The 25086-nt window shown below is 36.0% G+C and overlaps 1 protein-coding gene across 1 annotated transcript in view; it reads left to right on the top strand.

The window, feature by feature from the left end:
• The window catches only part of LOC115918674, a 47912-nt gene extending 28721 nt beyond the window's left edge, over nucleotides 1-19191 (top strand). Inside the window, exons 5-7 of the mRNA XM_030986573.1 lie at nucleotides 3344-3570; nucleotides 11848-12002; nucleotides 12601-19191. Of these exons, the coding sequence (XP_030842433.1) occupies nucleotides 3344-3570; nucleotides 11848-12002; nucleotides 12601-12815 (597 nt within the window). The 3' untranslated portion in view covers nucleotides 12816-19191. The remainder of the gene's footprint in view (nucleotides 1-3343; nucleotides 3571-11847; nucleotides 12003-12600) is intronic.
• Nucleotides 19192-25086: the final 5895 nt, after the last annotated feature.

Below are 25086 nucleotides of genomic sequence, written 5' to 3'. Positions count from 1 at the left end.
AGTGACATATGATAATAATCAAAATAGGGATGGGTTTAAAAATTAAAATCCTTACTCGTGCGATAGTCTGTGAAATTAAGTGTCATATTCAATGCATTATTATATATTTTAAGTTATCTGCATAGATTCACCCATTATCACCATTTACTTAAATCATTCTTTCTGATTTCACTCTATAATGAACAGACAACAATTCCTCCTTGTTTTCACGAAGTGACGGTAGTGAGGAAAATCGTAACGCAAAGTGAATGCAATTTTTTTTCACTACCGTCACTTCGTGAAAACAGCGACGAATTGTCATCAGTTATGTGTACTGTCAGTAGGGTGGAAATGTTGTCTTTGTCTCTCATACAACACATATGGAATCACTCTAATGAGTATATTCCTTGCCTGTGGTAGCTTTATCAGCAAGATATTGAACGGTTTGACCTGTCTAGCCTTCCACTCATCTTATCTTTGATCCGAAAGAGAATTAAACCAGACTATAATCAATCCTCGACAGGGCAATAATTGTATCCAAACCCGATCCGAGTTCATTCGTCCTCGATTGGTCTGGTGATTCTGATGTCACGCTGACCTGCTCACCTCCTCGGTGCAGATCCTGTTTACGTCAAGATGAATTTAGATTCTCCACCTCTTCTCCTTCTCCGTCTTGGCCAGGCCAAAGACGGTCCCCCCTCGTGCTTAAAATAGGCGCAAACTGTCTGTATGTTGAGGTGGTCGATGTAAACCACGCTTGGACGCTGCTATGATTCAAGATAGGGATCATCTGAAAGGATATGAATGTGTCAACATCACTCGCCAGCATCACAGACCTGTAGATTGTTAACTCCAAGAATTATTAGCCTGGCTCTCCCACAGTAAAGTATTCTTTATTGCTTGTTGCTAGGGTTACCCGGGGAAGCAAGAAACAAGAAGTGGAGATAGGAAAAAGCATATAACAGAAGCAGTCATCACTTTCGGCACTTGCGCATCATGACCAATTAACTTGCTGACAAGCGCCTTTAACTTTAATTCGCTTTTTGATCAGTTAGGGTTCTTCTGTTATGTCTGTAATAAGGATGATGAACTTGCATTTTGAACAAGTTGAGATACACATGCCTGTCATCCTGTGCCTTTTTGGTAGAAAGATTATAAGAATGACTTTGAATGTACTTGTCTCTCAAATTATCATTATCATTCCTCTCACAATCCTAACTTTCCTACATATTGTAAAGCTCATTTTCTCAATAACACAAGTTTCTTATATTTCCATTGTCACTTTGAAACATTTTTGGAGTGGTCAACATGTAAAATATCCTTGGTTATTTTTTTAAAACCATTTGTATAAATATAAATTAGTAGCCATAAATTGAGAAGTATTTTTAGTATAAATTGTGATATCCTTTTATGAATTCAGACGTCATTGTAATAGTGATTGACAAGAGAGTAGTGGAAAGTTGGCAAGGAACAACATTGTTGTGATATTGGCAGATTTTATGTTCCTGTGACCTATTTTTTAATTATAGGTTATTTATTTTAGAAAAATTTGATCCATTTCCTTTCTAGTCAAGGGAACAAAGCTCAGTCTGTATCCTTGTCTATGAAGGCTGCATTCATTGTTCTATTTCTTTTCTTCTGTATTATCATTCTTAGTGAGGGAGGGAGCAGTTAACAGGAAAGGAAAAAAAGAGAATTAAGTTCTTGAAGGATTTGTGTTGGCATATGGTTTGTGTAGAAATAAAGTGAGTTTTCACTTCTTAAAGATTCCTAGCAATGATATTATGTTGACATTTTGAGCCCCGATAGTTTCATGTTGTGTTTCTGCATGAATGCAACATGAATGTTTCTCACTCTATCATGCCATGATATACCTCATTGTAATCTCCGATCAGAATTCAATTAATGCTCCATGGTAATTCATAAGAGTTGAGTACTAGCCTGATGTGTTCTTTGCTCTGTCTCATGCCTACTTCTTTCAACTTAAATGTCTTTAAAATATTTGTGTTTTTTTTGCTCATTTCCCATTCTCTCTTGTGCTATGTGTAACAAAATGAGAGTGTATGTGTTGTGGTTACTACTATTGTGTAAGAGAGACCCTTTTTATAAATGATATCAATGTATGGCCATTTAAAAAAATATACATGTTTAGCGTCCCCGCCTGCTTCCTTTTTGGGGGCCGCCTCCTATTTTTTTTTTTTTGAAAATTTTAATTTTTTTTTTTTTTGAAATTTTTTTTTTTTTAAAGAAAAAACAACATGAAAAACACTGCTAAAATGAGTCTATTTCTAATTTTGGGCGGCCATTTTGAAAGGAAAAAAAAAAGGGCTTCCTCCTTCCTATTTGTCAAAAAAATAGGACGCTAAACATGTTTTTTTTTTTTTTTTTTGGCCTATAGGCCAATTTACTCATCCCAAACACCATTTACCAAAATCATTGATTTTTTTTTTGGTCTACTATTTACACTACTGGAAATACCCATTAAAAAATGTTGAAGTTTGCTCATACTGATTTTTTTGGTGAGCAAAGAGCATGTGCAACTCGTCGGTGCCCTGCATGCATATCAACACTGAAGCGAGGAGAGTCACGTGAGCAAAAATCAGTGCCTTACCACAGTTTGCTTTTACACCGCAAAAATTTGGTGAAATCTTTGGCAGGCGTTTAAAGAAACCACAATCCAGAGGTGGATTTTGCGTTGTGTTTGCCGGAGTTGCTATGTTAATATGCAATTACCGGCACCGGAATGTGAGAAAAATTGATGATTTTTGGTTGCAGTGTAAATGTTGCTTTTGTTAACAGTTTCTGTGTCTCCTATTCAGCCTAATCCTGTATGGCCTTCATATAGCACAAAATCATGTACTTTATGTAATTACATGTACATTCATGTTGTACTTGGAATTCTGCATTAGATATATGTCATTGTGGTTTTTGGTCTGTATTTTCAATAGAATAACATTCTTTTGAAATAGATGAACAAGTTGATGTACAAGCAGTCATCAAATTGAAAATTGAAGCTGTCAATAGTCAGTTCCAAATGAAGTGTTTTCATATATAGGTGATGAGTGAATCATACATGTAGCAAAGTGTTAATGATATTCTTGTAACATCTTTGTTGCTCTTTTTTTTCCCATTTTTTACTGATGATAGTTTGTCTCATGTATGAATGAAAGGTGTATGTAGCAGGGCAATCCACAACAGTCAGGTATATATTGAAAATTGGCCTACTCATTAATGCCGTTTTTGCAGATTCGAGATGAGTTATATATATTTATCATATTTCTTGTCAACGTAATAGATGAACAGTGGACACAGTTGATAATATCTCACTCTCTCTTTCTCTCCTCCCCCTCCCCCTATTTCACAGACTACCTATGAGGTTTGCACCCATTGGGTCAATGACCAGACCTCGGAAGCCATCAGTATCTTTGACCGACTGACCAAGAAGCTCATGTCCCCATACTCCATCATTCCCATGGTGCGAGAGGTGGAAGGCATCCGGCGGAAGAGCCTGGGTAATGCCATAGAGCAGGAGGAGGATGGCATCGACTTCCCAGCCTGGACCAGTATCCTCAATGTCCTTGCCGCAGATGAGTAAGTACCCCTTTGTTATCATTTTTATTTCTTTTTCACACAGTCCAGTCTACTGAAATCACTTTCTAGTGATTGGGAATGTCTTTTGAACATCTTTGATAAAGAGTTATGGAGAAACAATGTCTCAGGGTTTATCACTTCGCGACTCAAAAGCAGCCAAGCTATGAGACATACAGCTTATTTCTATTAGTTATACTGAATTTATCCGTTTAAAAGGTTTCGTAGAAAATAGCGTGTAGTGCCAGGGAAGGGTAGTTTCTATCTATGCGCATTATCCGGATAAATATGGTACTCTTCTCTGATTACGCTGGTTAAAAGGCCGTGAATAAAAGTTCTTCGAACTCTGGCTAAGGTCACCGGAAAGTATTGTGGGACTGCTAGGTGAACCTGGGATTTTAGTGTCGCGCGCGTCGGGGTAAAATATTCTGATCACGTGATCACTCCGATTTCCGGTTTCTCTCCGCTATGTGCACTCAATCGGAACGGCGTGAGTTTCTACTTACGTTATCCGGTTAGCTTCCCCTGCATTATAATTTTGCCCGTGACCACATCACAGCTCTCATGGCCATTATCCGGATAATGGCGGAGAAAGTCAGTTTCTATTAAGCAAAATTTATCCCTTATCGGTCATTAACCGGATAATGGCTACTTATAGAAGCATGCGGATAGATAGATAGATAATACATAAAGATACAGATAGATTGATAGATAACTGGCTGGATAGATAAAGATATGAACTACATTGACCCCTAAAGACTGGGAGGGAGACACTTTCGTGTAAGGGTCCATTTTCTAGTTCACAATTTTTATACCCACTTTTCAAAATTTCTGTTTAAAATGTAGCTTGCAAGTAGCTTACCATAGAAATAAATTGAAGAAAAAGAAGGAAGAAGAAACCAATGATAAGGGGATATAATCAATTAGTGTATGCTTTTTTGTATGCCTTTCATCAGTAGCAGAGAACAAAAAGACTTTTAACTTGATATCTGTCTGGTTTATAAGCACTTCAGTATTCATGACTTAGAACATCCAAGCGACTCCATATTGTCTGATCTAAGTGGATTCAAGCATGGTTCTTGCTAGAGTCAAATGAGTGATAGTGACAAGAAGGGAAGTAACTGCTTTCTGACTTCTGTTCATGATGATCCAACAAAGCAATCATGTTTTAAAATCAATAGTGCATTACATATCGCCAAAAGACATGTAGTCTTCCTTGAAAGTTAACATGAAATCTAAGTGATTGAAAGATCTCCTGTAAAACTGATTACTAGAAGTGAGTGAGTGTATGGGAGAGAGAGAGAGATAGAGAGGAGAGAGAGAGGGAGTGAGAGAGAACCAAAGAGAGAGAGAGGAAGAGTGTGTGAGAGAGGGGGGAGAGAGAGAGAGGAGAGGGGTGCCCATCCCCCCCCCTTTAGCCCCTGTATATTTAGATGCATAGAATCAACAGCCGTAGACTGATCAGAACATTGTGAGAGATTCATTGTGGTTATTCAGAGATACGTTGTAATTGCACTTCCTTTTAAGATTTCTGCAGCTGATCTGCCTGGGTGGTTGAGTACATTCACCCCCTTCACATGAAAAAATGAAGAAAGGTTACATGATACCATGTACTAGCTTCAACACTTAAGCAACCCGTACATGTAGTTTCAATACAGGGGCTGCAGACAGTTTTAATTGTTTGATTTTAATCATTATTTCTATATTCCTATCATATTTCATATACTCCTACTATTAAAGTATGCATATAATGTTTCAAACAGTTGATAAAAGTGGCCTCTTTGTATGAGACTAGTGATCAAATATTTGTACAAACTTGTAATGTTGTTGCACCCTATATAGCATGCATGTTATCAGTAAGAAAACCATCAGACCCTTGTAATGCTAGACAACATCTGTCCTTGTTTTTTTATCATTTCATTTTTTGTGTAGGTCATTAAAGAATATCAATCTGCTGTTGATTATTCTCACCCCCGCCCCCAGGAAATTTACTGCTATAACTTTTAACTAAATAAATATAACTTTGGATCTGTATTTGGTTTCCATTGTGTTATAGGTTTCGGAAGTTTGATATTTTGTTTATTCAAGTCTTGTGATTTAAGATAAAAAAAGTGAATAAAGCTGCTTGCCAGATATAATTAAAATATTTATGATCTAAATTCATTGTAAACAAACTTTAGACATGATGGAACATATGGATTTATTCTTCATCGTATTAGGATTTTTAATAGAGTGTGAAAGAATTTTAACTCGGGGTATTTACGTCAAGGTTGCGACAAACACCAGGTCGGTCCCACCCTAGCTGCTCCACGTCACCACGAACGGCAGTCTATTTTCACAACCCAGAGGACCAAGATTCAATTTCCCTTTGGGTGATGAAGCCTAGTGTCCTAATTTAAGCATAGACCAGCTCTGATCATCCATTGCTCTTAAAGGTCACGCATGTGATCTTGACATTACCAGTGTAATTATCCTGCCCCTTGAATATTTTTTGGCTTTTGTGGCTTAGCGTATATCAAGAATGTCAGATTCACGCTCAGGAATTTTTGATACCACAACTTCCACTCTTAATAATCCATATTTGGATCATTAATGATATAGCTGTAATTTTATTTAGATTGTCTAAAAATAGACATGTATAACATGAGTTTGTTTGTACATGTATGTTATAGAAATATATACCATATTTTGATAAGGGGATGCATGTTTGTAAGTAAATTCATTTTAAAAGAAAATGCATGGTTTAACTTTGAGGGCACAGACATATGCACTCCAAATTATAAGATTTGTTGCATAATTTTGTAATTAAAGTGGCAAGTAATGTGATAATGTGAATGTAGTTTGTATCTAGTACATATATCCCTTGGCCTTTAAGTCTGTATACTGAATTCATGTGCGGTGTCTTTGGGTCCCTGTGCAGGAAACTTAACACTGTTCACATTCTCATTACATTGGTTGACATCCTTCTGTTTCAAATTAACTCCCTATCATGTTCCGATCGCCTCGCTTCCTGCGTTCCTGTGTGCCCTCATTTTTTGAAGTCATTTTCCTCCATCATGTGGGTGGTATAGATGAAGATAGAACACCTTTCAGCCATAGCTCCCATGGATGTGGTTTTGTAAGGATTCTTCACCTAATGGAGGTACCTGTATGGATCTTCTTTCCCTTGGAATGTGATTAATTCTGACTTTCAGTGTTTAAATCTCAGTTTTTGACTCATTTTGAATCTCATGATAAAGTTCAGTACCTGCACCGTATAGGTGAAGATGAAACACTTTTCAATCTTCTGTGGATTTAATGATCTTCTAAGGATCCCTCACCTAATGGGGAAACCCATGTGGATCTTCTACACATCTCGATTCAAATGATCCCAACATGAAATGCATATGTCCCCATCTGCCTTCCTTCTTTAAGTCCTGTTCCTTCATCCTTTGTGTGATATAACTGAAGATGGAACACTTTTCACCCCCTACTTGTGTAGATATGGTCTTGTAATGATCCCTCCCCGAATGGAGGTACCTACATGGACCCTCTACCCCTTGGGATGTAACTAATCCCAAACTGTCTGTGCCTAAATTCGTTTGAACCCCACCCTCTGATCCTTAGCACCCTCCAACCCCTCCCTTGCTTGTTCATTATCCTTGTTTCCTAGAATTTCTGACGCAGAGAACTTGGATAAGACTCAAGCAAATCCTTAGTGCCAATACTATTCTTAGGAGTATAAACCATTAATAATATACAAATACAAATAAATACAAATAAAACTGTCTGTATGCCTTTATTAGACAAGTGTAACGATACAATATATATAATAAAGGACATTCATTAATGAATCGCTAAAGTTCAACTGTTCAAGATTTGACCCTGCATACTGACCTTTCTATCCTAAAATTTCACAGACATTTCCAGGGATCCATTAAGGACCTCCCAAGAGTTTTACTCACAATACAATACAAAGCAGTCCATCCCTTCATGGCTTTCTTGTCATCTGCGTTGCCCCTGGCCTTATTCCACCTGGAACATTGTAGACCAGTACCTCCTTTCATTCATTAACTGTTCCTTCCTGGACAGTGGAAAGTTTGCTGAGATATAAAAGATTCAGCCTCAGTCCCACCTACAGCAAACTGTGTGAGTAATCAAGGAGTGCCAGGCAGACAGACAGTTGGGACCCTACCGGTCACCGTCACAAAACAATTCCATCCATGCGCATGTCATTTCAATTCTCAGGAGGACTAAAACTTGACAGATTAAAAGCCCATGAAGTTGTGTATTTTTTTCTATTCTGTCTGGAAGAAGTACTTACTTTGCTTTTGATATTGGATGTTTTTAGACTAGTTGCATCTCCCCATATAATTTTAGATAATCACTTGTTTGTTTGTTACCCTTTATAGACATGAATATTTCACTGAAACATAACATTAAAATTGTGCATTTCTAGAATATTGTGTCCATTCCAAAGTCTTTTTTGGTATTGTCACACATGAGAATTGAAAATACAGGATTTTTTTACAACTTAGAGCTTGCATTTATATAACTTCTTTAATTTGTTTAAAGAATCTATATTACCTCAGAATAATTATATTGATCCATCAATCAAAGGTAGATGTGAAGTTAGTAATCATAAGATAATAATTTATCAAACAATAATTCAGTCACTTTTAGTACTGTTTACAAACTGCCCACTTCTGTTTGATAATCATAGCAGTGTATCATCTTTATCATTTCCACATGTGAAGTGAAGAGAAAGGTGAAATCAAAACTAAATTTATTTGTATTTCATAACAAGACATCCGATGCGAATCCTAAAATAGCAAGCATTCTGTCAGCTTCCTGAAATCTTCAAATTGGTAGCATGTGCTTGATGGACTTTGTTGTATAAGGTGATAATCCTTGCCTAATCTATCAGCAAGGGTGTGTCTGTGCTTTAAAACTGCCTTGTAATCTGCTCATCATAACACATCCCCACCCCTTGTGATCTGTGTGTGTAACTTGATTAAAGCAAGCTGTGGGAGGTGTGTAGGCTGCTAATTAGGGGACCTCCTGAGTCTTTTAATGTGTTTATCATTTAAATCTTGAGATGTGAGTTTGTGGCCCTAAATGTAAGCAGATAAGTTTATTTGGGGGGATGGTCATTTTACATGAAATTAAAATGAAGTTACTTTGTGATTGTAGTCTCTGTCTTAATTGTTACATACTTTGCAAAAGGCAGTTCAAAAGTCTTTACCTTTCTAAAAAAAAATTGTCAGTAAAGTAAATTTCATATTCATCCACTAATTTAGTGATCTTTTAGGTTTTTTAGAGATGAATTGTTCTTAATTATCCTGGATTTATTTCTTTGCTTATCACAAAAATAGAGTGTAAGTCAGATCCCCCTTAAGACAATGAATCATATTTTCGTTCAAAACTCTCCCATGTTTCAAACCTAAATACGGTATGATAAATTTATCCACCACTCAACAAAGACAAGGTCAGGAAAATTAAAACACCTACATAAAATAACATATTAAATAGTTCAATAGACGCCAGAGCTTTTCTGTGGTTGATGAACTTCCTGCGTGTGCATAAATTTCACTGGTTTGTCTATTTTAAAGCTGTGACAGAGTGGTTCTACCTAAGACATCTTGTGCAGCCTCATTTTACAGTGGGAACAAACACTTTTACAAAGATGTCGCGTGTTGTGGTTTGTTATTATTGCATCCTTGATTGAGTTAGGAGCATACACTAAGGAATATGGTCATTCTGGTCACTGCATCTTTATACCAGGAATTGTGGAAAACCTAGAAATGAGATTTGGTTTCGTATTTCCCGATATTGTTAACAAATTACAGGCTGGTTATAAAAGTTTATGCTAATTGAATCCTTCCTCTGCCATGCAGTCTGTTAAATGATTATGTATAAAGTATAGAGGCCAATTATCTTATGTTTTAGCACCGTCCGTTATTTATTTCTTGACAAAGAGGGCAGCAATTCATCTCAGGCCATTGGGAATGCATGCTGCTTCTGTGTTTGAATACTGAGAGAAAGGCCAAGTTATTTTAGTATCATAATATGTTCTCTGCAAAAGTAAAGTATGAAAATTGCTTTTACTTAGAGCAAGTTGATAAAGTTACGAATCCATTCCCAATTCCTTTCCCCCCTGCAGCAATAACTGAATTTACTGTAATAACAATTACCCTTGTTTCCTTCTGAGTCACATAACCTGAAAATCCTGTGGTTTGTAGGGCTCGGATTATAGTATCTAGTAAAGGAGGAATATTTATGAAAAACTTTAGATGTTATCAATAATAGTTTAAGAGCCATTTCCCATCAAGACACTTCCCATCAATCCTTAAAATCATGTCCTTTGTGCTGCCGATTGTGTAGAGAGAGGAGGTAGATTGTTGAGTCGTAATTAAAAAGGTCATTTTCCTGCTGAAGGGTAAGACATGTACGTACTTGAGACCCAGCATGCCAAGGACAAGAGGGAATGCCTCATCACTCCATGACTCACCTGTCAACATTGATTGTGTCTTCTAGTGTCTGAAGAGGGGTAAAATCGGAGAGAGAAAAAAACTCTAAAGAGTTTATAAGGACATTGTGACATGGAGAGACAGATTGACAGACAGAAGGAGCAGTAGGCAGCATGAGACAGTGAGTGTGATCAGGGGGTGAGAGAGAAGAGAGAAAGAGAGAGAGAGAAAGAGAAACAGAGAGAAAGAGAGAGACAGAGAGACAGACAGAGAGAAAGAGAGACAGACACAGAGCAAGAGAAACAGATAGAGAGAGGCAGTGTGTGTGTGTGTGTGTGTGTGTGGCATATGAGAGTATCCTACAAAAGTGAAATACCAGTTACACAAATATTGATGTTTAAATTCAGATGCTATACATAGTTTTATCAGTTTTTATGGAAAACTGTTTTGAGCTTTCGTGTATTTGATAATTAATAATAATCATGATAATAATTTGATTTATGTAGTGCCATTTCCAGAGGATACAAAGTGCTGTCCATCAATCTAATAACAAATTAAGTATCCATCACAGTATATCTCCTTTATAGTGATGACTATGTACATGATGATGTTTTTATGAACATGCTTGCATTAACAACAAGGAGCTGTGACAATACGCTGATATATGAAGGTACAATAAGTTCAGACCTATAGAGAGGTAACTTGAAAGAAAAGATCAGTCAGTATAAAGACTCTACTGGAGTGATGAGTTAACGCAAATCTTTAAACTCGTCGTAAGATCCTTCACCCCCTTGAGGTATCTGTGTCATAGTTTTCACTTTATGTTCTTTGCTCAAGGTGAATAGTAATTGTACCTGACATATCGAGGGGTCGGTGACACAAAAACGTAACTCCATTTTGGCCATTTTGAGAAAAAGTGGTTTATATATCACTGAGCACTTGGGCCTTAAGGAGTTAAGTCTATGTTTCACCAGCCATTAAATTCAATGGGGTGTTGGGTGGAGTTAAAACTTTGTGTTTCCTGGAAAGCCCACATTTGTCTGAAAATTTTGACTCACTTTGGAAAAAATATGGAGTTACGTCTTTGAGTCACTGAACCCTCGATATGTTCTTTGCTCGAGGTGAATAGTAATTGTACCTGACATATATCACTATTGTCTAGGAGATGGATGATGATGAATGACAATGGCCCAGGTAGTTTGATATCTTACCTTGCTTACTCAATCATTAAGAGGTCTTTTCCCATGACAACATTTATCAAGATATTTGCATTCTTTAAGTTGTTTTTACAGATATCTTAAAGATGTGATATGAGAACGGTTAATGCATACTGATAAATGTTAGTAAGTAATGGTACTGTTGATGAAGAAATTACAATGTTGTGATAATGAATATTGATATTAACGTCCATACTGCCGCCGTACATGCATATAGGATGTCAAGATCAATTTTGCCAAATGTCGAACTAAAGATTTTTTCTGGGCATGGGTATGGGCATGAAGTTTCTTCGATGGGTCCAAATCTTAAGGTGTATGCAAGTTTTTTGGGTGTTTGAGGTAAAAAGTTTACTCGTTTAAAAATGTAATTTTACCAGCTCATATTCTCAGGTAGGGACAGGTAAGGGTTATCATTAAGTACCGGTAATACCATTCTTTCTCATTTGCACCAAAAGAGCACCTAGAAGAATAACCCTTCTGTATTGATGAAGCATACCCTGTATTAAGATCATTTGACAGTGGCATGATCTGATGAGAATTGTTATAAAGATTAGAAATACCATATTTTTCATTGTCCACCTTTCTTTCTTCTTCCCTTAATCCATCTTCTTTAGGGAGAAGTGGAGCCTGATATTAGCAACTCAAGTCTTACCCGTGATTGACAGACTCTTCTACACCAAAGACGAAGCCATCATGGATGCTGCCATTGAGCTTGTCCATGTCCTGCTCAAGAAGTTCGCCAAAGAAATTCAGAAGAATCACCATGGAGGTCAGTATAAAGGATTAAAAACTTTGACAATTATTGGAGGCTGAATAAAGTCTTCCTTTTGGTGGATTTTTATCCCTGTGATTAGATATACTTGTAATTGTATTTGACATCTAGACTTCAATAAGTTCTTTTAAATGCTCTGTGAATTCATATTGTAATGGAATGTGAATCGTATTTCCATTTTGTATTTGTTTAATGGAAATCAAGTACCATTTTTATGGTGTCCCAGTGAATGTCATATACCGGTACTCAAAAAAATTGGTACACATATCTTGAAGTGTGTCACCTACACCTTATGAAGCTTGTAAAGGCTATTCACATGTCATCTTTTGGTGATTCAATATTTGATCTGCAACCGCAAGCCTACTGTATATCTACATCACCATGCAAGCCGATACTTATAAGCAGCATCTAATAATTGATCTGTTCTTTATTTGGTTGAAAATATAAGGCGTCAATTTTGATTAGGTTTTAGGTTACCTCGAGGGTTAGGTGTAGTGCTTATTACGACGACAAAACTTTGTTTGCATACCTATTCCACCCTCTTCCTTTTCCTAACTAACCCCTTTCACATAATTACTCTCCTCCCTGCCTTTAGGTCTGTTCCGCACCAAGTTCCGGGACGACTGCCGAACGTGCTACCACTGGTTGGGCAAGCTGCACACCAGGGTCAAGGACCTGGTGCGTAAGGAGACGGAAGCAGGGGAGATTGACCTGGATGATATGCTGCATGCCTCTCTGCTCTGCTCCTTGAGCGATGCCCTCAAGCCCTTCACCAGCAAGACCTACTCGGTCAAGGAGTCCAGCAAGTGAACGGGCGGGGAGCGAGGATGGGTCAATTCCCATAAGGAACATTTGTCATGGTCAGAGAGTCCAAGACAGAGGGTGGTTGGGTGGATGTAGACAGGCTCAGAGAACATCCAAGAGTGCCTACCTGGAGCAACTATGTGCCAACGTGCAGTGAATCTGAATCTGCAAGAATGGACGCACACCAAAGCAGCTCAAGAACTATGTATATGTAGCCAGGGATGGGAAAGCTGCTTGATGGGCACCACGTAGCCTTCTGGATATCCTAAGAATCAATTGCAGATCCAAAGAGTATTCAGTAGGCAAGGATAGAGATTGAGAGAACAATGTTGTGCAATGTACTGCCATTGAGGCTGGGTAGTGGAATGGACATTCATTTGCCATTCATTACCCAACATTCTGAAATTGAGGGGGATCACTTAGATAGGTGGGGCCATCGCTGAGCTAGCTGAACTGATCTCATGATATACCAAATAAAAATAAGAGAGTTCAGTTTCAGAAGCAATGGACACAAGTCAAGTATAGATAAAGCTTCAAAACTGCGACAGTTATACAAAGTTAAAATGGCCAAAGTATGTGGACAAATAACTCTATCAGCAGCTCTGACAAGAGGATTTCATCTCAAGTACCTAGTAGATTGATTTACTTTACCTTAATATTTTCATTATATGATATAGTTTAATCATTCTTTCACAAACATATACTCTCTTGCGCTTGATATATAAAGAATACTTCTGTTTCTAGTTGTTGCATTTTCACCCTCGCAAGGACTCCATTTTATTGTGTTGTCCATCTCATCTTATCTTATCTCATCATATATGCCACATAGTGTACACATCTCATCAGAGTTCTGTTGTACTGTAGTCGTTCCTAGGTTACGTATAGAAGACATGTACAAAGCTGTCCAACCTCTTAACCCATTAACTACTGAGTTATCCCATTTCACTAGGCTTATCACAAGAACTATCCAATTCTGTAGGTAATGGATTAATCCCATAAACATAAAGGGTTGAATTCACTCTAGAAGATTTAATCCACAGTCTAATCCATGGTTTTAAACCTCCCCCTGAACTAAAAGAAGTAACAACAAAAAATTGTTTCAATATCACTTTATTTACAATCACGATTATTATCAAAGGAAGTTTTGGTAAAAACAATTGTATAGATACTTCCAAAAATAGTGTAGAAAAGTAGAAAAGAGAAAAAAGCCAAGGTACGTCTCACTATTTATGATGAAATGCGCTATATTCAACTTAACTTAAAACACACAAAAAATCCAGTTCTGTAGGTAATGGCTTAATCCTACAGACATAAATGGTCGAATTCACTCACACGATACAAAAGCATATATTATTGCCCAATCGTTGGAAAGGAGGACACACATTTACTACGCTTACAAAGGTTTAAACCATAACTTAAGATTAACCACGATCTTGAATTTGGACCAATCTTTGTGATCCATTCTGGTGTTTGTGAAAGTGGGATATTTTGGAGTTTTGTGACCTTTCTCTGCAAAGTGGGTTAAGGTTGGACAGTTTAGCTAGAAGTAGATTGTATATTGTGGATGTGATAGTAGGATGTACCTTGGAGACACACTATCGGTTTATTCATTACGCTGAGTTTTTTCTACCATTTTTGTTTGCAATATCTGTTACAATAATGACTAACAACTCTTCTAGATTTGTAAAACTTGTGAGGTAGATTTTGTGTTTGAAAGTGTACAATGGGAATTATCCTTTAAGATTTAATAGGATATTCTAGATTTGTATGATATTTTAGCCTGCTGAAGATTTATCGCCATCATAATCATCATCATCATCATCATCATCATCATCATCAACATCAACATCATCATCATCATCTTAGCTTGCATCATCATCATCATCATCATCATCTTTTCTCCCATAATTTCATAAATACCACCCAATAAAGATTCCTTGTAATTGTAATCTTTGTCCACATTTCATTTACTTTTGATAAACAACCATTATCTATGTTCTGCATAAAAAAATGCAGGTGAGTTACAGAATGGACTCTATGTATAGCTCTGTAAATTTGTTTATATCGTCAAGATGGTGTATATTTTGAATTTTTTGTTGTAAATTTTGTTTACATGTCAATTATGGACCAAAAGGACTTTAGTATATTAATCTGCTCAGGATGTGTGAGGAATGTGCAAAGCAATGCTGTCTAGAAGTTATATCATTCCTTCATTGAAATAGATTCAATAATTAAATTTTCAGATAAAAATTGATCTTCTATTTTAGCTTCATTTTCTTACAAAGGAATTTTGTAAATTACTTTGAATCTGTGCAATAAATGTGGACATATTTTAGAGCTTTTGAAATCATAAATGACTAAGTAGAGGATTTTTCGCATTTTCACATTGTGAAATACAGAATACAAATATATATTATGAAACTTTCTAATACAAACATTTTCACTTCAATATTTTTATGATGTATTCTGAATAATGTACATGTAGATTTTTTTTTGTTTAATTGTGTGCATTTAATAGATGGTATAAATGGTCCAGGTGGTATTGAAAGAAGGAAACAAAGAGATATAGACATATTTTTCAGAAGGATGCACTTATCATTCAATTTGATTTGGGAATATTTCTCCCAATTAGGAGCTTGAAAGTAGCACCATTGTATCAAAATGGGGAGTACATCACCCCTCTTCACACCACAATGGAATCCACTTCCAAATGATTTAATATTTGTTTTCAATCAAAACTTTCATGTGAGATATGTCAACACCAAACAGGTGACCAATTTTAGACGCTCGATGATTCATATTTCGAAGGGGGTTACAGAGGGCTGCTTAAAGTGAGAAAAACATGAACTTCATTGTGGTATGACACTGCGACCGATTGTTGTCTCATGTTTCATCAAGGGTATGAGGAGCTGTTAATAAAATTGGGGAATTTCAATCAATTTTTTCCTGCCAAGTTATGGCATCAGCCACTTACATAGTGGTAGATGGATCACTTTTAAAAAAATTGTTCACCTACAGAAAATTTGATTTTGAAGGGGAACAGCTGTGAGCGCAACAACTGTATAGGGTAGATTTCTCATTGTCCACAGGATGAATAATCTTGTGATAGACTGATGATAATGCTCAGTGTTTTGATAAAGACTCCAAAGAATGATTGAAGAATTACAGAGTTCAAAACATTGGAGTAAGGTTAGGGCTTAACATTTATATTGGTATATTATTGGCAAAGTTACCCATGATACCCGACTTGCTGTGTAAAATCCTGTACTTACTAATAATGTGTACCTAACAAAGCGACAAATTATGATAGAGTTGGGTTGTGTCTATATTTTGATAGACAAAATTGCTGCTCATGTTACTCTTATACCATCCGTTTGGGGCCAGTAGGGCCTTCACTCTTATATTTTTACACATAGGTAATGCCCTTCTGGCTCCAAACAGACAAAAATGTCATTCAATATTTGATCTAGGAAGCTCTTCCAAAGGGTTCCTAGTAGTTTCTCATCAAGTAGAGTCATGCATGGGTTTCTTAGTAGGTCCATGGTTTGATCAAGCCTTTATGATAGATTCCTAGTTATGTCTGGCGAGTGAACTGCTTGACCACTGGACCTTCCTGGTCACTCATTGAGGTCAGGTTACTGTCCTGTAATAGTAGGCAGGGAGGTGAGATGACCAAGGGAAAATACACCAAGGTGATGGTGACAGATAGGTGAGGTGTTGTTGTTGTAAAGAATCTTCTAGTGTCTTATGGAACAGCCAAAAAAAATATCCAATAAATATAGTAGTCTTTTCTCAGAGAACAGATCCTTGGATTACACATAGCACAACCTTTTCTAAAAGAGCATAAGAAGAAAAAATAATATATCTTGAAGTGTGTATCATTGTCATACACTTTCCAATGATTCGATGAACAATTGCATCAACAATCTGGCTTAATTGTGTGTGGTCACTTCATTATCTTTCATTTCATCGATTCAAAAAGTCTAAGCCTGCAGACTAGACATATGTTTGTGTTTTGGAATATAATATCTGAGATAAAGGATGTACAATTGGTGAGTTAGATAGGTGATCCCAAACCTCCACTCCTTACCTCTTATCACCTTCACCGATCATCATCGTTGGTCACTATCTTGGGAAACAACTTGACCTGGTTTAGGAAATATCATGATTTAGCAGAAATATTAAAAGCATTTGGCTCTAGAAGAAACTCCTTGAGTATATAAACATTTGTGTTTGTAACATGGACACTTATGAATATATTTGTATTTAAACCTTAGTCATGTTCATTTTTTCCTCACTATTTAAGCTTTGAAGAAATGTTTCTCTGAAATTAATATCCCTGTAGTCCCACATCCTTCTCTCTGCGTTAGTCATACGGTAAAAGCACCCACACACATGTTCGGTGTGCAGCAGATGATATTATGCATGTGCCCATGGGATTCTTTGTGTTGTACGCTTGACTGATTGAGTGACGTTGACGGATCCCGTAAATTCAAACCCGACACCATATGGTAGGCGAATATTTAGGGCAGATAATTGATAGAAATTGGAAACAAAATGCGAAACAAGATGAGTATGCTAGTTTTGAAAGTGTTCGCAATATTTCTACAGATGTGTAATATAGTAACATGTGTGTGAAAATGTATTCATAACATGACAGCTTAATTAAATTGACCGCAGTTTACTTGGGGGATTAGGAATGACGTCAATTACATCATAGGATTTCAAGGCAGTCACGTGATTGGATGTTTTATTTATCCCTTTATGCCTGTATCATTGTGCAAGAACATGTTTCATTGTATGAATTATTTATGTGGGTTATAACTAACACTAAGATCAAGTAGTCATATAATCAATGAGCACCTCAGTTTTGTCCTTCGAGAATAAATCTTGTCATAACTCAGGAGACAGATTATCTAAGATCTTTTACCTTTTCACACTTAAATGCCCATTTAATAAGTTGACGTAGGATAAAAGAAAGGAAGTTGAGGAGAAAAGAGGCCAGATGTTGGACGTGACCCAGAGACGTAATCCCAAGGGAACCCAGCTCCAGGCAGATTAGATTTCATGAAAGAAGAAAGATAAAAAATGTCCGGGTTTCCCTCTCATTTCTTGACAGGTGCGTTTCAGTGCCTCAGAGGAAATCTTATTGTCTGGCTTTTATTCAATTCAACCTTTAAAACACAAACTGACATCATGAGACACTTCTGCAAGTACCTACGTGTAAATGCACCTCAACACAAATTCACATCGTGAGAAACTTCTGGAAGTGAATGCACCTCAAGACACCTTGTACTGTGTATGATGTTTTGAGGGTTTGTTTCAAAATAAAAAAGATTCTAAGTTTTTTTTACATGTCGTTTAAACAATAACAATTCTCTGAATATGCATAGTGGAATCAATCTGTTTATGTGTATAAATGCATTTTCAGATTATAGACTTCCACAGTGCACCTATTTTCCTGTTGGATGTATATGTATATGAGTGGGGTATCGAGTATTGGTTGACCTGGTATATACATGTATATTTTACATCTGTTTTAGATAAGCATGAGTTGTAATTAGTACTTTAGTTTCTACTAAAATACATACTTAGAATAGAAACTAAACTGTCATAAAGATATAACTCTGTTTTAGATCATAATTAGTGCCCTATTGGTTCTGAGCAGAGGATATTTCCTGTTCTTAAATAGTGTTCTCAGTATTCATTATTTCAATCTTTCAATTCAGATCATCTTTTTGTATTCCTACCTTGTAAATATATAAATATATAGGACATATTTTCCATGTATATTGTTGGTCATGTATAAATTGTGAATATATATTCTATATTTGGCAGATTCATCTTTTTGTTGAATACTCTAATTCTCAGTGTGAATAGATTATATTTTAAAATTGATGTAAAGAGTATCCCTATAGGATACATTCAATTCATACAATGTGAATAATTTTATGTATGATAACAGATGTAGATATATTTTTGTATTATATCAGCTGTATTGACTGTTGTGTATATGGGTTTCGCGGTTCTGAACATTGCTTCCAGAAAAAATATATATAAATTGTAAATATTGCAACTTGTAGAGAAAGGAGACATTTATTATCATGGATTATATTTCAGTCAAGATAGATTACATGTAATAAAGGCATATTGTTACTTCATCTATTTTTAATGCATGCCATTTTTATATATCATCCTCATGAAAAGTGTAGCTTAGCGACAAGGATAAATCTAATGCAATGTGTCAGATGTTTTCAGAACAGATTTTGTTTCTATTTTCTGTGCATATACTCCAGTACATGGGCCTTTTTCTGCAATATATATTTTGTATGATCGGAGAGATCTAAGTGATTTTAATAATAAAAATGAATCATGCAATTGACTTGGAAAGTGGCAAGCTTTGTTTATTGGTGTTTGATGATATGAGAGTGGATGTGATTGTGCTAAGAATGAAACATATTTCTCTCTCTCTCTCTCTCTCTCTCTCTATTTATATTGTCTGATAAGAACGAGAAGGACATTAACACTATGTTAATTGATGTGAGGTAATGTCCTTCTTGCTCTCAGGAGATGAGATGAGAAGTTTAACATGATTTTGAAAAAGACACATATGAAAGCTGTAATGTTTTGTTTGTTTCTTTGTTTTGGACGGGTTTTTTTTCATTTGTGGAGGGATGATAATATGCTTAAATCACAACAGTTTTTTTTTGTTTTACTATTATCGTCTGTTTGGAACCAGAAGGGCATAAACTCTGTGTTAATTTATTTAAGCAGATGAGTTAATGCCCTTCTGGCTCCAAGCAGATAATATATACTATAATCTTGTCTATATATTGTGAGTAACGTGTGAAATGTGAAATAGCCTTACCTTGAATGAAAGTCCTTTATTCTATCAAAAGAGTACATATCAAATACAGTGAGAAAACTAATGTTCTAATGGCCTGAATGAGATAATAGCGAAAATTAATTTATCCGTTACAATTGATTGTTCTCCATAATATTAATTCTATATCTTTCAAGCAATTATATCACACTGCCAGAGTGCCAGTAACTTACAATCCCATTTGTTACAGATCAATCAAGAGTTGAAGTGTTGAGAGCCCCAACATTTTGATGGCAAAATTTCACTTAAATCTCGTGAAATGTGAAAGAGGATGTCATTTGAGACAGATTTCGGCAAGGATTTTCAAAACAAATGTGTTTGAAGTGGAATATTGATGAAAATACAACATTTAGGTATTCCCAAATTATGTATTCTTTTATCATAAATTTGTCTCCAAACGCATTTTTGGGGCAGAACTGTGTCTTAAATGTCATCCTCTTTCACATGGTGATACAATTTAAGTGAAATTTTGCCATCAAATTGGTTGGCGAATATGGGGCTCCAAACACTTTAGAGGGGCTTTAAGAATATAGTTTCGCAATTAATTGTGAGTCAATAATGTTATAAGACCCTGGATCCCTGCCATTACTTTTTAGTATGTGTGAGAGTGAAACTGAATGTGTGAAGTAGGCACTTAATATTGGTAAAGTGTTCTTAACTCAAGAAAGGGAAATTAATCAGAAAATGATAGCATGTCACATTCAATGACTTTCAATCAATGAATCATAACTGATACAAAAGAGTAACTCTAATCGTAAGGTAAAAAAGAAAATGGCTCCTGCATCTAAGTTCTTCTTGTAGAACAAAAATAACGGTGAACAATGCAGGTCTAAAGAATCGTGTGCTGCCTGGCAGGTTTCTATACGAGACATCCATTTTGAAGTGATTCACTCCCCGTCTCATAATGAGTGTATTTCCTCTGTGGCTTTTCCCCAGATAAATCCCCTCGCTAATCCCAATATCTAATCCAGTGCTATGTTCATGCCAAATGCGTATAACTAGCCCCCCTGTACTGCCTGTTTCTGATCCCTTTCTATAAATGGATATGATTTGTTATTCCTTATGTTGTTTATAAGTTTGTTTGTTTTTATAGATGATACACAAAGCATAGAATTAATCCATTTTTCCCTCCCTACAAATCGACTTATTTTATCTCTTGATCAGAGATATTCAAAGGGCCTCAAACATGTCTGGATATTTTTCGTAATATGTTTGCTTCTCTTTCTTTCTCATTCTCTCTCAAGCTACCTCATTTCCGATATCATCCTTTCTGAACCCACCCCCATTCTCTCTCTCTCTCTCTCTCTCTCTCTCTCTCTCTCTCTCTCTCTCTCTCTCTCTCTTTCTCTCTCTCTCTCTCTCTCTCCCCCCTCTCTCTCTCTCTTTCCCTCTCATTCTCATTCTATCTTTATCTATCTATCTATCTCTCTCTCTCCTCCTTCTCTCTCTCTATTTCTTTCTCTATCTCTCTCTCATTTTTTCTTTCTCTATCTCTCTCTCTCTCACTCTCTCACACACTCTCTCTCTCTCCTTCCCTCTTCCTCTCTCATTTTTCTCTCTCTCTCTCTCTCTCTCTCCCCCACTCTCTCCCTCAGGCCTGTATCCCTTTCTGTCAGACGACGTCATCATTAATGATATAACATGTTATACCTACATATCTTATTTACTGTACTTCCCTTACACCTGTTGTTTCTTTCTATATTACCCACAGTAAGAAATTTAATTTATAAGGATTTACGTCATCAGAATAACACTTTAAGTAAGCAGATGAATTCAATGAATAAGGCAACTTATCAGAGATGAATCTGACTATTTGCCAAAATCGTGCACGTTGTGAACTGCTTTTCTTCTTCTAAAGTTAATGTTGTTGTTTGTGTGTTTACTTAATTTTTTTTTTTTTTTTTTTTTTGGTTGGTTGGGTGGTTCGGTTCCTTTTTCTTTTTTCTTTTTTGTTTTGTTTGTTATTGTTGCTTGTTTGTGATGAGAAACAGTCGCAAGCTTTGTCTAATTCTATTCATGCTTTACTCATATCGAAAAGAGAGCCTCATCATTTTATGCCTTGATACGTAAGTTTGTTGAAGACGCAATTGTTTTCAGAATCTTTTGAATAGTTTTTTTTCTTTTAACTGTGTGTCTGTAAAGTTGCACTGTTAGGAGTTTTGTTTTTATCACAGCGAAGTAGAGAACTTAGCATAGTAGCTGCGCTATAGAAATTGATCTAATGATGATTAATGATATATTTTTGTGCTTCTAATTGATTATTTGTTAGTTAAAAAAAAAAGGACAAAAGGGTTCCATTAACCATTCCGTCTCCGCCAAGTAAATAACCAAACAAAGTTTGATTTAAAAAAGGGCCACATAAAGCGATTAATTTTTTTTACAGTATTTACAGATTACAGATATTTAAGGCTGGGAAATAGGAAAATGTTGAATCAAGATATCAACAAGATAATAATAGTAGGTTTGAAAATATAAGACTTCTTTTTTTATATAAATACAGAGGTGATTATGTTATTATTAGAACAACAAACAAAAATACTAAAAAATAAAGAAACTATGAGGAAGATCGTTGCATCTTTCGACGCAGCAGTAATAAGAGACCGTGATGAGACTCTATAGAATGACATATAGCCCTGGATTTTAGGATGACAAATCAGTTAATTTAGAACATCCTATGATGTATGGCTGGAACAGGTCTGTCTTAGATCTGACCCCTACCCTATTTTTATTTTGTTTCACTCTCTAAAAAAGACCCTGTCCACCATATCACAACCTACTTGGGGAGGGGGAGGGTGGGGTTGGGTAGGGGTATGGTTATTTTAGCTGCGTGCATAGTTACAGGCCTATCACTTTTATCATTTTGTAATTAGCCAGCGGTAATCATGATGCGGCTAGTCGTCTAGAATCTAGATAATTTGATTTTGATTTTATTTGATTTGATTATCTTCTGCATTCATGTAAGCATACAGTTTTTCGATAACAAAAACAATAACAAAGGTTTTTTGTTAAATGTATCATGCATGATTTCGATCTGTGGGGAGCAGAGCCAAATAGCCCTTAGCGCCAATTTTACTCGACGATGAAAGTGCACTAAAATTCAAACTTTAATTTAAGCTCAGCTAGATCATTGGTAGGACATTTTCCTTGCATGCTTCAAGTTAACGGTTCCGATATCAATAGCCAGGCCATTACAGTTATTAAAGTAAGAGAAAGTTATTAACTTGGTGCTCAGAAGCTCAGATTTACTTGGGCCCCGTCTAATAAACACTTGGATCAATTGGAAGACTTTAAATGGATTCGGATCGATCGCAACTCTTTATAAGACGAGGCCCAAACTGTACTTGTATTGGTATTTATTCCCTTGTTCATTACCAAAAAAAAACAAATACAATTATACAGAGTATATACTTAACTGCGATTTCGCTCTTTCTAATGAAAAGAGCGCCAAAATTAAGATGCGAAGCTCGGTTTTCGCATTGGTTGAGCATTGGCTTTATATAATTTAAGTCCACTGTTTGCAAATCAACCTGATTTTCTTTTCCAGGATTTATTAATTTGAAAATCGCTTAGAGTAGAAATTGCAGTTTTGCAGAATAGCAGTCTAGGTACCATCGAAGGCAGGAGTCCGAGATCCATGGTAGACCTTTACCCCACTCTGATCGTCGATATTCAGTTTCAGTTTCAGTTTCAGTTTTATTTTTCATTTCCAACAGAACAGTGCTTTTGACAAGAAATCAGATATACAATTCAATATTCAATAATATAAAACATTTTACATGGTTTAAAGTTATCAAAAATAAAGTATACATAAATATCCAGTATAATAGTTCTTTTGTTATTAGTTTTTAAGTTAAACCTGTGGAATGGAAGGATCCACTGAAAAGAAGAGCTTGTAAAATGTGGATCCCTCAAAATAATGACAAAATCTTACATTATTACATTGCTCCGGTCATTATTTCGTCAACGATAATGTTGGAGTTTCGATTGACTTTTAGGATATGTTTAGGATTAGGTATTATGTTTATTTAAGAGTTGAAAGTACGAATTTAGTTAATGTAGGAAACGGACCGCGAAGTAATTGTCGCCTGACATCGTTTTGTAGAACCTCTTCCTTTTAACATCAGAAAACTGTTTATACTAAACAGTATCAAGGTCAAGTTCAGGTTCAATTCTATTTAATTCCAATTAAAGCATATACACATACATTATCAGCAATATTGAGCAGATGCAAATAATTATACATGGAATCTAGGGTACCATGAACAAAAACATATGAAAAATATATGGTTACGATGACAATGGTTTTATTTTGTTTTGTTTTTTGTTCAAGCTAGTACGTCATACCAAAATTTCGAGTTTAATTCAGAATTTATTTTCGTAATTATTTTGGGGGTAATCTCGAAAGGAGGTCAAAGGGTCAGTTAATTCAGCTCGATCTGGATCAATTCTGTACATATTGCAAACAACACATTTACCAGTATAACGTTTAAAAACTTGAATTTATATACCATTTAAAAAATATTGTTTGTGTATATGAGAAAAGCATGTGGTTTATATATCAAGTAAACTAAATATATGGACTTTAAATAGCGTCGCGAATTACAATTGATCTCACATTACAAACACAAACTAATCCATACTTCCGAATTCCAACATCGAGATTATTGGTAGCTACGTGTACCAATTATAGGGATATCATGAATATGGATTGTTTACAGAGATATTGGAATTAAGTGATTGATGAAATCCGGTTGTCAGTGATCGTATTAAGTCATCGTTTTTGTTGACGAAGGGCCTTGAGGTGTAATGTATCATCGTGACTGAACCGTTTCTTTACAAAGGCTTAGACTCAATTTTCTTCTACATATTTCATACTTTTTTTTGTATCTTTCTCTCACAAGATGATAATCTCCCAGGAAACATCATGATGATCGCAGATTGTACCAAGGTACTCACTTAATTCTTATCCTAAAAAGTATGTTTTAAAATGGTGGAGATGTCGTTAGCGGAAGGGACAAAAAGAACATGCCTGATAAGTAATGTTTTGTAGCGTATATTTTTATTTAAACGATAAATTTTCCTCCTTATATGTACTCCTCTTGATCTGTCTTTGAAAAAAATGTCCTTCACATTCCCCATTCCAACGCTCTTCCTCCATCCGTCTCTCTCTCTCTCTCTCTCTCTCTCTCTCTCTCTCTCTCTCTCTCTCTCTCTTCCTCTCTCTTTCTCTCTCTCTCTCTCACTCTTTCTCTCTCTCTCACTCTCTCTCTCTCTCTCTCTCTCTCCATTCCTCCCTCTCTCCCCCTCTCTGAACGCATCTTTGATTCGTTTATAACCTTCTTTTCACTCTCTCTCTCTCTCTCTCTCTCTCTCTCTCTCTCTCCATTCCTCCCC

Source organism: Strongylocentrotus purpuratus, unplaced genomic scaffold (genome assembly GCF_000002235.5).
Source record: "Strongylocentrotus purpuratus isolate Spur 01 unplaced genomic scaffold, Spur_5.0 spur5_contig_838, whole genome shotgun sequence".
Lineage (NCBI taxonomy): Eukaryota > Metazoa > Echinodermata > Echinoidea > Camarodonta > Strongylocentrotidae > Strongylocentrotus > Strongylocentrotus purpuratus.
Note: the sequence above shows the minus strand (reverse complement) of the source record. Positions and strands in the feature narration are given on the sequence as shown.